At 47.0% G+C, this 17,401-nt stretch overlaps 3 protein-coding genes across 5 annotated transcripts; 1 reads left to right on the top strand and 2 right to left on the bottom strand.

Annotated features, from left to right (window-relative positions):
- The first annotated feature begins 5,304 nt into the window (after positions 1-5,304).
- LOC125545059 lies at positions 5,305-6,500 on the top strand. The gene has a single exon (XM_048708917.1). It carries the CDS (start codon positions 5,852-5,854, stop codon positions 6,323-6,325), a length of 474 nt encoding a protein of 157 aa, XP_048564874.1. The 5' UTR covers positions 5,305-5,851; the 3' UTR covers positions 6,326-6,500.
- A 9-nt stretch (positions 6,501-6,509) lies between these two features.
- LOC125545057 (4-diphosphocytidyl-2-C-methyl-D-erythritol kinase, chloroplastic) lies at positions 6,510-11,392 on the bottom strand. Of its 2 annotated transcripts, XM_048708912.1 has the most exons (11): positions 11,020-11,392; positions 10,483-10,578; positions 10,312-10,380; positions 9,714-9,818; positions 9,562-9,618; positions 9,250-9,450; positions 8,055-8,147; positions 7,888-7,987; positions 7,659-7,758; positions 7,133-7,218; positions 6,510-6,945 (listed from the first exon to the last, which is right to left on the bottom strand). In XM_048708912.1, the coding sequence occupies exons 1-11, from the start codon at positions 11,221-11,223 to the stop codon at positions 6,833-6,835; spliced, it is 1,224 nt and encodes a 407-aa protein (XP_048564869.1). In that variant the 5' UTR covers positions 11,224-11,392; the 3' UTR covers positions 6,510-6,832. The 2 variants fall into 2 exon arrangements, with proteins under 2 accessions (XP_048564869.1, XP_048564870.1); XM_048708913.1 differs by lacking the exon at positions 10,483-10,578.
- A 138-nt stretch (positions 11,393-11,530) lies between these two features.
- LOC125545058 (probable E3 ubiquitin-protein ligase RHC1A) lies at positions 11,531-14,818 on the bottom strand. Of its 2 annotated transcripts, none has more exons than XM_048708914.1 (2): positions 14,543-14,818; positions 11,531-12,762 (listed from the first exon to the last, which is right to left on the bottom strand). In XM_048708914.1, exons 1-2 carry the CDS (start codon positions 14,749-14,751, stop codon positions 11,760-11,762), a joined length of 1,212 nt encoding a protein of 403 aa, XP_048564871.1. In that variant the 5' UTR covers positions 14,752-14,818; the 3' UTR covers positions 11,531-11,759. The 2 variants fall into 2 exon arrangements, with proteins under 2 accessions (XP_048564871.1, XP_048564872.1); XM_048708915.1 differs by lacking the exon at positions 14,543-14,818 and adding an exon at positions 13,810-13,896.
- Positions 14,819-17,401: the final 2,583 nt, after the last annotated feature.

Below are 17,401 nucleotides of genomic sequence, written 5' to 3'. Positions count from 1 at the left end.
TTTAAAGACTCAATCCGATAAGATAACTCCAAAGGGGAAACTCAATTCATTACAAGAGAGTAGAGGGGGAGGAGAAACATAAGATCCAACTATAATAGCAAAGCTCGCGATACATCAAGATCGTGCCAAATCAAGAACACGAGAGAGAGAGAGATCAAACACACAGCTAATGGTACATACCCTCAGCCCCGAGGGAGAACTACTCCCTCCTCGTCATGGAGAGCACCAGGATGATGAAGATGGCCACCGGAGAAAGATTGCCCCTTCCGGCAGGGTGCCGGAACAGGTCTAGATTGATTTTCGGTGGCTACGGAGGCTTCTGGCGGCGGAACTCCCGATCTAATCTCCGTTCTCGAAGTTTTAGGTTACGTGGGTATATATGGGTGCAGGAGGTACGTCAGGGGAGCCACGAGGGCCCCACGAGGCAGGGGGGCGCGCCCTAGGGGGCGGCGCCCCCACCCTCGTGAGCACCTCGTTCCTTCCTTGACGTGGGGTCCAAGTCCATCGGGTGGCTTTCGTTCCAGAAATAACTTCTCTAGTTGATTTCGTTCCGTTTCGACTCTGTCTGATATTCCTTTTCTTCGAAACATTGAAATAGGCATAAAACAACAAATCTGGACTGGGCCTCCGGTTAATAGGTTAGTCCCAAAAATAATATAAAAGTGGATAATAAAGCCCAATATTTCCCAAAACAGTAGATAATATAGCATGGAGCAATCAAAAATTATAGATACGTTGGAGAAGTATCACTAGTTCGGCCGCCCTATGCAGTTCGATCAGCTGTTTCAGTTGGTCGGCAAAATGCACCGGATAATTCGGTGCCAGATACTGCGACCAGAAGAGCTTATCCGCAGTGTTCCCTTCTTCGGCTCGGTAGAATTGGGCGGCATCAGATATGCTGCGGGGCAGTTCCACAAATACCCCTAGAGAAATCCGAACTCAAAATTAGAAACATGATTTTCTCCTCAAATACTTGCTTTACATGGAAAAAAGCCTTACCTGCCGCGATCGTCCTCGCCTCTTGGATCTCATGCAGGGCACCTTGGGTTTCCCCCTGGGCATCGCGCGTGGCCTGATGAGCCCTGGCGAGTTCGGATTCTTTCTCCGTTAAACTCTACTCCAAGGTCTTGCATTTCTTCAGGGACTCTTGAAGCTCCTGCTCAGCTTCAATAACCCTGGCCTCATGCTTCTCATGAAGAGCCTGCTCTGCGGCTGCCTTTTCCTCGGCCTCGGCAACAACCTTCCTCAGAGCCTCGACTTCGGTCATCGCCCCTAGAACAAATAATGAAACATATTTTATCATACTGAGAATTTGTTCGCACTGAACGCCAACAAGGCTTGCGCATACCTTGTTTATCTTCCAACTGCCTTTTCAACTGGCCAAGTTCTTCTTCGGCCCGCTCCGGAGACTTTGATTCAATATGGCTCCAGACTTCTTCGGCCCGCTGCAGACACCTGCTTATAAAAGAAGAGAGATAGATGTCATCAAGTGAGTCCTCCTGCGAACATAAAATTGATCCTCTGTCCGGTCCTTTCTTGCACCGAACAGTGTATCAGGGGCTACTATCCATATTATGACACTCTTCGAAACCTCATAAAACATACCTCAAAGCCTCTTATAAGGATGATACATGCTTCATTCAGTCCACTCTCAGCAGACTGAATCTCCTTAATCACCGCACCCATCAGGGCACGGTGTTCATCGACGATGGAGGCACTCTTTAGCGCCGCCAACAAAACATCCGGCACCTCTGGCTGGACAGAGATTGCTGGTGGAACAGGCATGCCCCCTCCAGCTGAGGGAGGCCGCCTGCTTGATTCTGGAGCCATATTGGTCTCCGGAATTGCGTCCGGCTGGGAGCCGAATTCAAGATGGCTCCTGCCGTCGACTCCCATGGGAATCTTCTCCCCCATGTCTCCAGCCCCCGAAGTTTGACCTCCAGGCACCACTTTCACGATCTCTTCCCCCCTCCTTGGCCGGGGCCCTTCTGGGACGAAGCCTCGGTGTTATGCACATATTTGGGGGAAGGGGCCTTCGAGGGCGTCCCGCTCTCTATAGCATCCGAGCTCAGTGAATCCTCTGATGAGGATCGTTCGGTGCGGGACCTCGCCGGACTACAAAAAATATAGCTCAGGTTAAAATATTATGCCATGATGAGTCTGGACGCATAAACGTGTTCGGATTTTATACTCACGAGTTCACCAGGGGCTGGGCCCTGGGATCCCACGCCGGGCTGCTATCGGCGGCGGCAGTGGACTCTTCCGGAAGAGGAGTTTTTCCCCTTTTAGGCGACTCGGCCTCCAAGTGCATGGAGGCTGCCCTCTTCTTTCTTCCCCCCGCTGGGGATTCGTCTTCATCCTCCTCCTTGTCCTCTTCGGAGGCAGAACGGACGTTGGAGCCTTCGGATATTGTGCCCGAAGTGCCGCGGCAACGAAGGCCGCCCCGGGTCTTTTTAGCCTCCTTTTTGGTCTTCTTCTTTGGCGCCTTGTACGGCGCCGGGGCCAGCATCCTCGTCAGAAGTGGGCCGGCCAGTTCTTCGGGCAACAGGGCTGGACAATGGATCCGCCCCGCCTTCTTCGTCCAGCCCTAGGGGAGTTGAGGAAACCACATTAAGCATTTCCCTTGGGTTATGCGGGTAAAACGCATAAAAACTTATCGAGCTTGCAGGACGGGACAGTTGATACCCGCGGTCCTCGGCTGAGTCCGGCCATGATTTTCCAGACTTGAAAAGCACCTTCCAGATGTCTTCGTGCGAGGAGCCAAAGAGTTTTCGCAGGGTCTGGTGCTTGGCCGGATCGAATTCCCATAGATTGCAAGTCTGGTGCTGACAAGGCAGGATCCGGCGAACTAACATCACCTGGACTACATTGACAAGTTCGATGTTCTTGTCTTCCATATCTTTAACGCGCGTCTGGAGCATAGACAGTTCGTCGGACGAAGACCAGTTCAGGCCCTTCTTGGGCCAGGACATAAGCCGCAGAGGGGCTCCGGATCGGAACTCTAGAGCAGCGGCCCATTCCGTGCCGCGCGGCTCAGTAATGTAAAACCACTGTTGTTGCCACTCTTTGACGGAATCATTAAAAGTACCTGTTGGCCATGTGACGTTGGGCATCTTGCTCACCATGGCGCCCCCGCACTCTGCGTGCTCGCCGCTCACCACCTTGGGCTTCACATTAAAGATCTTCAGCCATAAGACGAAATGTGGTGAGATGCAGAGAAAAGCCTCGCACACGATGATGAATGTCGAGATGTTGTGGAAGGAATTGGGGGATAGATCATGAAAGTCGATCTCGTAACAATACATGATGCCGCAAATGAACGGGTGGAGGAGAAACCCTAGCCCGCGGACAAAATGAGGGAGGAATACAACCCTCTCTTGGCATTCCGGAGTAGGAATGATCTGTCCCACCGTCGGGAGACGGTGGCCGATTTTTTTGGCCAGATACCCGGCCTCCCGAAGCTTTTTGATATGCTTCTCCTGGACGGTAGAGGCCATCCACTTGCCTCCTGCTCTGGATCCGGACATTTTCGAAAGGCCTTTGTGGGCGGAGAAGACGAACGCTCGGGCGCTGGAGCTCGGGCGAAGGGGAATGGATCGGGAAGAAGAAAGCGTGGGTGCGAAAGGGAGTCCTTATCCCCTTATAAAGGTAGCAGGGATTCTGCGCCTCCCCACTTGCCTGGTAAACTCGCTTATTCCCCAAGCGCCATGATTGATGGCGCGGTTGGGTTACCCACACCCGTATTGATGAGAATCCCGTGATAAGGGGACACGATCTCTGCTTCGACAAGATGCGCCAAGAAAACCGCCTCGCAATATGTGCAGTAGCTGGTTGGGGAAAACGGTTCGTAATGACTGGGCCATGGCAGGACGTAACGTTATAAAAAGTTGTCAGCAGATTAGATTTGTGAAATAAGATACTCTCTATGGTGGTATGTGGAATTTTTTTTGCAGAGCCGGACATGATCCTTGTGTTCAAAATCTTCTATGGAGTATTCGGAGAAGGAACCCGCCTTACAATGCCGAAGACAATCTGCGCGCCGGACTCATCGTCATTGAAGCTTGGTTCAGGGGCTATTGAGGGAGTCCTGGATTAGGGGGTCCTCGGACAGCTGGACTGTTGGGTTATGAAGATACAAGATTGAAGACTTCGTCCCGTGTCCGGGTGGAACTCTCCTTTGCGTGGAAGGCAAGCTTGGTAATTCGGATATGTAGATCTCCTCCCTTGTAACCGACTCTGTGTAACCCTAGCCCCCTCCGGTGTCTATATAAACCGGAGGGTTTAGTCCGTAGGACAAGAACAATCATAATCATAGGCTAGCTTCTAGGGTTTAGCATCTATGATCTCATGGTAGATCAACTCTTGTAATACTCATATCATCAAGATCAATCAAGCAGGAAATAGGGTATTACCTCCATCGAGAGGGTCCGAACCTGGGTAAACATTGTGTCCTCTGCCTTCTGTTACCATCCGCCTTAGACGCACAGTTCGGGACCCTCTACCCGAGATCCGCAGGTTTTGACACCGACAGGCGGCCTTTGGCCATGCGTCACCAGGGCACCACGCTCGGCACCCGCAGCCGGCGGCGGTGCAGCCCCGCCATGACATGCTGCAGCCGGAGCGATGGGTTTTTTGGCGGGCGGCGCCGCAGCCCCGCGGCCAGCCATGGCCCCGAGGGGTTGGATTCGCCTCGCCCATCCAGAACTGCACGCCGGGAAGCCTGGTGTTCCGCTCCTAGGAACCCTAGCAGCAGGTGCCGGCGCACGAGCAAGGGAAAGAACGATCGTTGACGTGCATGGGGTTTCGCTACGAGGAGGGATAGGGTCCGATTCAGCCTTGGTCACATACCCAGCTGACCCTGGCCCATCCACTCGCGGCCCCGACTCCCACCGAGCCGGCCCAGCGCAACCCAACAAGAGATTCAAACGATGTCACATGTCGATCATTTCAGACCTTGATATTCCACATACCATGTTGTTTGTTATCATAAGACCTTGATATCTCATACGGGGTCTGCTGTAGATGCTCTTAAGAGATGCGAGTGGGAAGAGGGGTATACGATGGATCACGGCAAACGGCTCGGTGGCTTTTACATTTCTGTTTTACCCTCCCTACTTTCTCCGTCCAAAATAAGTGTCTTGAGCTTAATACAAATTTATACTGGAGCTAGTATAAAATTAAGACACTTGTTTTGGGATGAAGGGAGTATGAGAGAGAGACCACCTATCGCAATTGAGCTGTGAAATCAATAGAAGACGAGTAGATCCTAACAAAAACATTTTTTTTCGAGGATACGTCAATGGCGTACTTTAGCTTTATAGAAGAGAAAAATATATGTACAAGAGATTACAATTATGCTAGTTAGGAGTCACAAGCCGGCCCTAACCGAGCCTCCACCCCACTCCCACACTCTACTCGACTACTCGGATACTAGTTGTCCTCTAAACGCTCCTGCCATGGCTCATGTCCTCAAATCATCGAAGATCGAGTCCACCTTATCGCCCTAACAAAAACATAAGAGACGGTCGTGGCGGCAACGCAGCAGAGAGGCGCCTGCGCGCGTCGCAGCAAAGGTGCCGCCGCTGTGCAGCAGCGACGACAGGAGAGGGCAGCGTGGGCGGTGTCGTCCCGTCCCGTCCCGCAAGCCATTCCTCGCATGTTACCCTCACGCCGTCAATCGTCGTCACTCATCAACTGGCCACAAAAGGGGAGCCGGCGGAGGCGAGCACGCGCACCGTGACTCGGCCGGAATAGAAAACTCCACTCCCGATCCCACCCCGCGGATTCCCCGAGCCTCACTCCGCTCCGCCTCCCTTGCCCAATTCCGCCGCTGTCTGCTCTCCAAGCCCGAATGGCGGCGGAGGCCCGGGCCGAGGGCTCCGGGCCGCCCGCGCCCCCTCCGCTGCCCGTCCCCGAGAAGCGCCCGGCCCCGGCGGACGGCCGGGAAGAGGAGCGGCCCGGGACGAAGCGGCGCCGCGCGAGCGTCGCGGCGCTCGACGGCGTGCCCTGCGCCGCGGCCAAGGGTGGGGATGGCGAGGCGGACGGGAACCGTGACGGCGGCTCGTCCTTCTCCTTCCAGCACGCGCGCGGCGGTTTCGTGGCGCTGGAGACGACGCCCAAGTTCGGGTCGTTCAACCCGCCGGTGGCCGCCGAGCAGGAGGCCCTCGACCCGGAAGATTCCCCGGTTGCGAAGGAGGAGGAGGATACGGCCACGGCCTCGGACACCGGAGCTGAGGACGGCAAAGACGGGAGCTCACAGTCAGTGGCGGCGGTGGGCGATCAGGGCCGTCGCCATCCGGGAAGGCAAACTGAATCGGAACGATGACTCCCTGGATTTGATTCGTTTCTTGTCCGCGACCCAGCTTAGATTTCAAGGGCGTCAATGTCGTTCTCTTCCTTCCTAGTAGATCATGTGATAGTTTCAGTTGAAGGGAATGTATGTCAAAGCTTTGTTTTCTTATGGAATGGAAGATTGGAAGTCAACGTTGATTCCCTTCAAATATACTGTAGAACCAAACCTGGTGTTTTCCCTCTCATACAGAATGCACCCACTCTTTTCTTGCCAAGTGATCTGGAAACAATTGTGATTCCTTACTGCGCATGCTAGTGATAGATACCTACTGAAATACTCCCTCCCTCCCATAATGGGCCGGAGGGAGTAGTTAGTTCCAGTATTTGCTTGATTTAATTACCGTTTCCCTTTACAAAATCAAATTTTCTTATCAACAAACTTGATGGTGTAGCTGCTCTTCTCATGTCAACATGTATTGAACAAATCCACACCTGTGTGCCACAGCCGCAAAACTGAGACCAAATACAGAACCTCACTCGGTCAGTCCACGACTGGTGCTGCCTCTGACAGTGAATCTTCTTTGCTAAACCTGGCATTCGACGACATTGGTTCCCTGTACCACTCATTCTCGTCGCGAGTGAGAAAGCGAGCCTCTGCACCAAAGACATGGAGGACTCAAAATTAGCGCAATACAGGTTCCAAATTGTTTGTTTAACACAACTTTTGTCTGTTCGGATATCAGCAATCCAGTTTTGTCTATGTGTTCGGCAATTCGGCTAAGCGTTTCGACCGTGTATAGATGAGGAACATGAATTTTGTGAAATGCAACAGGCAACATACCTGACACAAAAACATCCTTGTAGTCGTCATCGTCATACACAAACGCAGGTGGATCTGGGGAACCAATTCCAACTATAGTGCTTCCACTGCATGAAACATTCACAATGTTGTCCCTTTCAAATAGTTTGCCTACTAAATGCATTTCCAAATTCCAAATGCAGATACGAGTGTTGAATAGTCAACAAGGGGGGGGGGGGGTATATTTGCCCTGATTGTTATAATCAAACTTGTAGCATGGAATCTCACACCTTGAATACGTTATTTTTGCTACTGAAATTTGACAGAATGACTAATGAAAGCACTTAGGTAGATTGCAATGCTAACTACACAGCAAAAATTTAATATTTGGAGCTCTCAAAAAGACTCATCTAATCGACCCAAGATCAGGGCAAAGTATAATTTTCTGAGGGAAGTCAAATATAAATTAAGGCAAGACGCAGAGAATAATACGATGGTGATTAAAGCTAGAATAAGGCTACTTTGGAAAAAACAGATTTAGTTCAGCAAGAGAATGTGCCCTCCTTACCTTCCTGACATAAAAACAGCGCTGTAATCTCCCCGGTTGGATGCAATAAATCGTTTCTTCAACTTCTTTAGTGAACGCAACACCTCAAAAGCTGGAGGCTCTGATAAAAGAAAATGAGGAACATGAAGCAGTTTTACTAAATGTTCTCCAGCAACATACTGAAAAGACAAAGAATTGAAGATACATCTAGTGATAGCATATAACAAGTTATTGTAATCACACTCCATACCTAGATCATTTACACAGACATCTTGTGATATTCCGTTTTGCGTAATCTCCTTGAGCAAAGCCAGAGGATCAGCTTTACTAGTCTGGTCTAACCGGAGTCGCTGCAATATACAAAGCTTGTTAAGAAAAGCATGTGCTTTAAGTTAAGAAAATTTAAATATATATTACCTTGTAAACTTCAGCGGTTGCACATGCTTCAGGTGGCTTTATTAGAACCATTGGCAGATTCTCTGGCAACAGGTTCGGAATATCTTGGACAATCTGCATACATTTAACTTGAAAGTTGTAGATTATGATCAGCCACTTCAGCAGTAAGGTAAACATAGATCATGGACATACATTTCCATGTCAGTTTCTAGTTTATACTCCCTCCATCCGAAAATACTTGTCATCAAAATAGATAAAAAGGGATGTATTTAGAACTAAAATACGTCTAGATACATCCCCTTTTGTTCATTTTGATGACAAGTATTTCCAGACGGAGGGAGTAGTAATGAATAAATAAATTTTGGAATCTGAAAGGAACCCTCTATGAAAGTGGGTATTTTCTCGAACACAGTTGAATAAGGCAACTCCTGTAAATAAAAATCAATAATGTAGTATGGCCCAATTGCGATGTACTCCCTCCATAAATTAATATAAGAGCGTTTAGAACACTAAAATAGTGACCTAAATGCTCTTATATTAGTTTACAGAGGGAGTATCAGCTAAACCAATTATCTAATCAACTGTCAATAGGTTGAAAAAGGGTTCAGGTAAGATACTTCACTCTTTCTGGTCCAGGATATTATAGATGCACTTATAAGAAATTGAATGATGGATCTGCTCCAATCATATTAATGTGGCCTGGCCTTTCTTCCAGATTTTCTTTCTAACATAAGAGTCCACATATAGGAAACTGAAAAAGATACGGAAGTTCTTTTGGGGAGACCCAGAATGTGCTATCAGGATTGTAACAAAGAGTTTCATGCCAGTATTACAGAAAATCATCACTCAGTTCTCAGCAACTTGAGGAAAGGTTTTGGTGGATTCCATCCTGGGGGAACTAAGCTTTGGGTGTTGGCAGGTGTCAAGGCACTCCGGCGTCTACCACTCCATGCCCTGTCTCCCTACGCCGTACCCTAGCTTAGCTAGCTCCCTGTATAGTCTTTTTCTTTTTGCTGTCTAGTTGTTTTTGTTTCCTTAGCTAGGCTGCTTTGTATCGGTTTCAGTTTTTCGTTCGCCTTCTACTTTGCATCATCTTGATGCCTTCTTCTGATATACAATGACACATATTTTGGTTTCTGTTCGAGAGAAGAAAAAAAAACACGCACATGCCTTAATGGAGTAGGGACTATTCACTGGGAAGTAGTGCTTCACATACCTCTCCTCTACCGGTACAATATGCTGCTCCTCGTGAAAAGAAGAAGGGGATATCTGATCCAATCTCACCAGACCATTCTTGAAGATCTTTTTCTGAAGCAATGCCACCACTAAACTGGTTAGCAGCCCATAGTGCAGTTGCAGCATTACTGCTTCCTCCACCAAGACCAGCACCAGTTGGGACCTTCTTATCAAGATGTATCTACACTTCAACAAGGACAAGAGTAAAAGATAAAATCTATAGCAAACATACCAAGTAAAATAAAATAACCTTCACTCCCTTTAATGTCAAAACAATGTATAGTTTACATACCCAAAAGTGCTTATCGGTGCCAGTTTTCTTGCGGTAAAGGTCAAGTGCCCTGATGATCTGCAAATTCATGAAATAAAAAAGTAAGGTAAGGTAATAAAGATGCTTCAAGTGTATTTGTAAGTCCATATAAGAAGTATCTATATCAAACATACCAGGTTACTATCATCAACTGGGACACCTGCAACATTGGTTGATAGCCGATCTTTGCTCTTACTTGGCGACAGTGAGAATTTGATAGTATCACCCAAACTAACCACCTGGTTCATATATATGATTATCAAAAGTGATACAAAGAACAGCTCTATAAAGCAGAACAAATCGTAACCATATCAATAAAAAGGAAGGACACACCACTATAACATAGGGCTAAGATCAGATCTGGCAACTTAATTTGGAGAAGGAATAATGTACATTGCAGAGCCAATTGTTTATTACTAGCTCTAATTACCCGATGCACAAGAACTTAGGGGGAAACTGACATATTAGTAAATAGAATTGTTATAGCTAGACCAGAAAAGATCATACAGCTGATAAGTTGGTACATCTGACAGATTATGCGAATAAAAGAAACATCTCTATAGATTTATTTTTAATCTTCCACCTCTGGGTTTTCCCCCAAAAAATATTAATCTTCCATACTACAACTCCATGAAAAGATGAATGGTGCTAAAATTATAAAATCACCCTTTCCACATATGTTCATGCAGATATCACTAAATGTCACTACAACAAGCACAAGAAATAACTCACGTGAAACAGAGAAGCCAGGTCATGGAACCCGTCTGGTCTCTTCCCGGTTATCCTCAAGAAGACATTAATCTACAAGGTAGATGCTATACAGGTCTAGGTCAATGGGCAAAACAATAATAACCAAATTTAACCTTTCCCTTGCTTATCAGAAACATAACAACTGATACATACTTTGCAAGGTGAGAACAGGTTGAGCCGTGTAATCCCGACATCCTGGTCAATCTGGTCGGCTAGCTGGTTAAACTTGGCTTGTGCGTCATACGTAAGCTTAACAAAAGAACACAGCTATAAATTAGAATACAAAATATGGTGGAGAAACAACAGCTGCAGTAGATTTTCTTAAATTGCCAAAACTGCAGGGCAGATAGTCTATGGCGGGCAGATATCGTAGCAGTATGTTACATCAAGGAAAAAATGATCACACAGAGCTTGAAGCAATTCGCTATGTTGTAGCCAATACAAATGCTGTTCTCAGAGTGAAATACTGAATCTGTTGATACCATATAACTATGATGATACACTTGGTGCTTACTCTACAACACGAAGAAACGAAAGTCCATGACTGTTGTCCAGAATTATTTTATTAATTTGCAGTAAAGCATCATGGGATGAGCGGAACCACACAGGAAATTGCGCCGGTGACTGACTAATTGGAGGGGGTCAGAAATCACAGATGACGCCCGGAGAGAGTGCAGAGCAATCAATTACCTCGATTTTCTTCCTCCCTTGCTCGGCCGACGCGGCGACTCTTACGCTTGGAGACCGTCGGCTCCTGGTGCTGGAGCTGGAGCTGACGCCGGCGGAAGCCGCCGCCGCGGGTCGGGCCTGGAACCGGAGGTGCTTGGACGGGGCCGGGCAGGAGCGGTGGGACTGGTACAGGCTCTGCGAGAGAAGATGGGCGGAGCAAGCCATGACTGCCGCCGGGCGCCGGCCGGAGTCGGAGCTGAGAAACGGGGAAGGGAGCGGGGGGAGGAAGAAGAGACTGGGAAGAAGATAACACGGTAGCTAGCCGGCCACTCTGGCGGGGCGACGGCTTTTGGGCAGCGGCCTCCGGTCAAGAGGTCCTCGACATGTGTTTGGAATTTTGATGAACGTGAGATAGATAAGTCTGGGCGGCCTGACTAAACAAGTATGCTACAGTAGTAGCAGGACAAAATGGCATCTCCATGCCTCGCTCTTCTCGCTGGCACGTTTCTTTTGTGCGACAACGCAGGAAACACGACCGATCAAACTCTTCACAGATCCTTATGTGTGACAATACAAAGTTCAGCTGGAACTGAACTGGTACAGTCCGATATACTAGTTTACTTTACTGCAGAATATACGGAGTAGTTCACTCTGCTCAGTAGACAGTTTGGGTGAACGTTACAGGCACCCATCACAGATTCATCATATATATCTAAGCTCCACACCACGCCTCCAGCTTGGAGCAGGAGCTCAGGGGAGTGTCACGGATCATAGTGCCACTCAGAGTAGGTTATCTGCCCAGGGTCGTCGTTGTAAACCGCAGGCGCAGGCTCACCCCCGCCTCCTCCGTACTGGTAAGAACTGGGACCGGAGCTCGACGACCCGAACGGCCAGAGGAACGAGAAAGGGCTCCCTCCTTCGTCGGCGCCGTTCCTCATGACAGGCCCAGGGTCCGCTCCGGCACCGTCAACCCCATGGCTCACGGCTTCGCCGGCGTGGGCCGAAGGTTGTGGACGGGCTGCATTGTTGTCCGATCCTCGCTGCGGCGGCAGCGGGTGGCGGCAAACTGGGCAGGAGTTGTGCTGAACCAACCAGGGGATGATGCAGCTGGCATGGTACAGGTGCTTGCACGGCATCTCCCTCGCCTCCGAGCCAATTTCAAATCTTTCCGTGCAGACTGGGCAGACTGGATCATCGCTCAGATGCCTGCGGGTTATCCTCACCACCGGCATGGAGTCGATCGCGGACTGTAGAGCCGGCGCTGGTCCTTGACGGTTGCCGGTCTGCAGTAGCAGCTGCTCGAACAGAGCTTCCAGGCTGGGGCCGCCGACAAGGAAGCCACTGAAGTTTGGACGGTCAGCGCCGATTCTGCGGCCTCCCCTGACAAGCACGTTTACTCCGCTGTCGTCGCTCCCCTGAGCAGGCATGTTGCTGCCGAATATCAGCCTAGGGCCAATAGGGGATGGCCTTCCTTGTGTAGTACTTGCCCAAGCTGCATTAGGATCAAACACAGGATTGCTGCCCATTTCTGCCATCCGGCGACGCATGAGGGCAGACATAGCATCCATCATTCCAAATCGTCCATCTAGGCGATCATCGAAGCGTGGCCCAAACATACCGTAGTTGTTCAAAGCGCCTCGTGTCTCACTGATCTCTTGTATGAAGCCATCATTGCAGTTGGGACAGATTATATCTTGTCCACGAAGACGAATTGGCCGACGGCACGCATAACACCAATGTGTGGCTCTGTTTGACATCTTGAATCTGTGACAGATTAAGCTCCCAGCATTAGCAGGCAGTTTCTATATTTTGTCGTACCATACAAGCAACATTTGAAAACATACACTAGCACAAGTGATTACTAAGTGGAAAAAGGTAAGCAGGATAAACTGTACTTGATTAATATTACGCTTAACTCATCATTCATCAAATGGCAAGTTTGCTCATATAGATATACATATGTCATGAAGCAGAATCAATGTGTTTAGCTGCAAATATCACCTCTATATTTCCTAATTTGGGTTTCTATTGTTCATGCGTACAACAATTAACTCCGTGTAAATTCATATCAGGAAGACAACAAAAGAATGGTGTCAGAAGGTACTGTGCTACTGCAATGATAATCTCTTACTCAACTTATCACAGATAGAATGCAATCCACTTTGGCTACACTATGATAAAAAGAGATAATTGTATCAGTCCAATTGCATGTGATTTGTACCATATGCAGAGCACACACTGAAATGCTTTTTAAAAATGTAATTTTAAAAAAATTGACTGCAATTGAAATGCTTGCTTGTCACTGCATTTCATTACGGTTAACATTTGGGGGCTATAGTACAGTTTGTTCTTCAGTAGACTGGAAGGAAATAACAGATAAGAACAACTCACGTTTCTCACTAGAACTTATCCCACTGAGGTTTGGAAGACTGCAGGCAGTGCTTATTGCTGCTTTTTCTACGCTGAATTGAATTAGTATCTTAGATTTGTTTTAGGGATAAACCCTAACCCCCAGGGTACTACATGGAAAACTCACCACTTACGATTGGTTATGTATGCTATCCAAATTTCATATGGTTGCCTGTGAGCATGCTACAGAATGGTGTACTCTGAATAAACAAAGTATCACCTCAGTTTCGAATTATACGGCGTTTTGAATATTTCAATATGGACTACATACGGACAGAAATGAGCGAACAAACACACTAAAACGTGTCTATATACATCCGATTCAGAAAAAAGTTAGAACATCTTATAATACGAAACGGGGGGAGTAATTGCCAGTGATTTCTTAGTGAATCATCCACTTACATGATTGCTGAGAATAAGGCCTTGAACCAATTATCCTACTAGACCAAAGTTTAGCATTATTTGCCCATTACACTGCCTATGCTTTGCCTGTCAAAGCAACAACCAATTATCCACCGGATCCAGACGCACTATGATTCTGCTAAGACGTCAAGACGCGATACGAAACAGAGTGCACTTGCTAATAAGCTATCCAGCCTGTGTGAAAACCCCTATTTTGCTGCATGGCTGCTGCGTTAAGTGGTGCAGGATGTGTATTTAGAACCGCTATGTCGGAGTGCTTTTGTTAGTAGTACTGCCAGATAAAAATACTGGAGGTTCAACAAGTTGTTCCCCTGAATCCAATTCCAATTTTAAAAGGGGAAAGAAAGATCTTCGTACCCAACCAACCCTAGGACCACGCAGTCGTCTCGTGCAAAAGAGAACAGTAAAGGCTACAGAACTCATAATCTCACACCTCGCGTCAGAAATCAGAACCAGTTGTTCAGGACCCATAATCTCACAACAGGCCTCAATTGGCCCCTGACAGGAAGGTAAACGAGAGACGAACAGCGCCATGAATCATCCAATGCATGAATCTATGCATCCCCAATTCGGCAACAGTCCCCACACACCCCACACGCAGCCCCCAAATCTCGCGCGGCTGGGCACGGAAAGGGGCACCGGAATCGGCGCTCATGCAGAAACCTTAAGCGATTAGCACGAGGAGCGTCGATCGGGGTTGGTGGTACGGTACCTTTGATCCCGGCGGGGAGGAGGGATGGCGGAGGGGCGGGCGGTTGGGGCGCTGCTGGGAGTGGCGAGGAGTGTGTGCGTGATGTGTGACGGGGAGTGATCAGGCGCTGCGGTCATATAGACGCGGCGGGGTTTGCGGCGAAGCGTGGCACGCCGGTGGCACCGATCGAGTGAGCAGTGCGCCGTTCGCTGTACCGCGCGGGGCCCCATGGTTAGGTGGCGTGCGCGAGGGTTGGAGGTGGCGTGGCGCGCTCCAGCACCACTCGACCACCACGCTACGCGCGCTTCCGGGTCACCACCAGCAAGCATGGGCCGGAACGAGTATAAATAATAATTCTGGAGTATCAAACAATTCTCGAAAAAAACTTGTCATAAAAAGAACTAACGCGTGATTGGATGACTACAGGATGGTTGTGTTGTGTTCCCAGCCCATGAGGGGAAAAAGTGAGCTTACATGTGCTCGTTCATATGGGTGAGTGCATGTGCGTGTATGTTTGTATTGGGTTTCTCACAAAAAAACTTGTTGTAGGCTAGATTTTACGCCGGGCATAAAAATAATAAATTTAATTCTTAACTTATTGTTTTTGAAGTACCAAGCAAATGAATCCCTCGACGGGTCTCCTTTTGTGGATCTGAAAAAGGAGGCCCTGAGCGTTTCGAAGCTTATGAAGGATTTCAAAATCGTGAAGATTGATAGACAAGCTAATAGGGTTGTGCACGAGATTGGTAAGTTTAGTTTTGTTAGCAGGACCGATGGTGCTTTATGTAATAGCGTTTCGTCTTGCGTGGCTACTTTTGTAATGAACGATTGTAAGAATCTTGTTTTTGACTAATTAATATATGGGGGTTTAAAAAAAACTGGTCTTTCCTCTTAAGTGCAAAAGTGTTCTTTTTGTTATGAAGAGTTGATAAGCACACAGTAGACATGAACACATATTTGCAAATGTTTATAGACAATTTTTGACACTTCAAACATTTCAACAAATTTAATGTTCATCGCAAGAGAAGTCGTTTTCACTTTCTTAATTTATTGACTTAGTTGTTATGATTTGTATTTTAAAGGGAGTCCGGGACTCAGTGGTTATGGTCAATTTTAAGTTTGGCAACTGTTAAGGTAACACCTAGTTAATCTTTAGTATAAATCAAGCAAGTTGAATAAGTAATGCAACGGAGAATGATAACTTGCATGAAAGTAAACAGTTGAGTGAAGATGATGTGAACATAGAAGGGCTTGAAGATGTTTTACCGAGGTTCGGATGGTTGCCGCTATCCTACTCCTTGTTGATGGAGGCTTTGAACCAAATGGTTCTAAGATTACAAGGACCTTGATTGCGACGCCCACCAAACATAATGTTTTACCATGGTCTATCGACCTTTCATTGTCAAGCCTCGCAAAGGGGTAGATCTCACAAATTAGGCCATTTCCTTGCCTTCACAAACTCTCAGGTCCTTCACAAGTAGAGGATGAATGCTCTTAAGTAACTGCCAACTATCAAGGAGGTGCACATCCTTCAAGAGTAACAACAAAGCAAAGTCATTGGGTATGACTGCTCCGCTCTAAAAGATCTTTAATCAAAGTTCTTCTCAATAACCAATAGGATCTCTCTCTCTCTCTCTCTCTCTCTCACATACACACACACCCACACACACCCATACACACACACACACACACAAAGGATGTGAGCAGTGTAAATAGAGATAAACACCAGGTTTGTGGTTTCAAGAGAAAGGTAGAATACTAGTCTTCAAAGAATCGAAGAAGTGTTCACAGAATCACCCATCACTTCTTGTCTTGTCTTCCTACCTAGAGGCTCTCCGCACCCCCCCCCCCCCCCCCCCCCCCCCGTGTGGTAGTTGGATATGAGTGAAAATGAGTTGAATGGCTTGCCACAACAATGGCGCATGCAGATTTATATATAGAGCTCGACAGAAATCTAACCATTACTTGAAAAAATAACTAGCTCAAAAGTTCCAAAGTGGAGGAAAAAAATTATTTGGAACTTCAAAATGCGTTCAAAATTTGAACGGCCAGAACAATTCTTGGGAAACGTAGGATAATACAGTACTCAAAAGTACCGGGATAAGAATAAGCAGTCCAGAAGACCAAAATGTGACTTTTGTGTGTAGAGAACTAACTCGGAAGTACCAGGTAAAACAAACTGTTCTGTATACCATAGTAGATGGAAAAGTTCTCAAACAAGGATCATCCATAAATATCAAGGTCACACCTTAGAAGTACCAGATGAAAAAGCTCAGAGGTACCGGGAATTATTGTGAACATATAGAGAAGCAACTAAAAGGAGTTCAGAATTGTCATGTAAAAATTAAAACTTCAAACATGCCATTAGCACAAGAATCACGTATAAATAAACACATCATGTTAAAATAGACTTTTATTGATGAGCGGAGGTATAGTCTCGAATATATGCATATGTGCCTTCGTAAAAAAAGAGTTTAAGCTTAAGATTTCAGAACCCTCCTAAACTAGATTGTTTCCCTTCTACTTAATGAATATCCAGAGATTTTATCTCGAGTGTATACTACGTTGCTATTAATAGAAATATCTGCTAGCATAGTTGGTTTAACTTGAATTAACTGTTTTGTTTCTTGGTTTCCAAAATTTTAAAACTTTCAGAAAAATGTGCTTACAATTTTGAAACTAATGATTTTTATTTGTGTGTATTGAATGATATCGTTATAACTCGAAGACTAATTTATAAAATCCCAGATCTATTATTGGCTCAAATAAGCAAAGCATGATATGGTAGAGTCATTTTTAGTCAAATAACAACTAGCCATGTTATCTTCTGGTACAGTGTAGCTTCCATGTCGTAGCTTTGATCTTCAAGAAGAAAGGGAT

Source organism: Triticum urartu, chromosome 3 (genome assembly GCF_003073215.2).
Source record: "Triticum urartu cultivar G1812 chromosome 3, Tu2.1, whole genome shotgun sequence".
Classification (NCBI taxonomy): Eukaryota; Viridiplantae; Streptophyta; class Magnoliopsida; order Poales; family Poaceae; genus Triticum; species Triticum urartu.
Note: the sequence above shows the minus strand (reverse complement) of the source record. Positions and strands in the feature narration are given on the sequence as shown.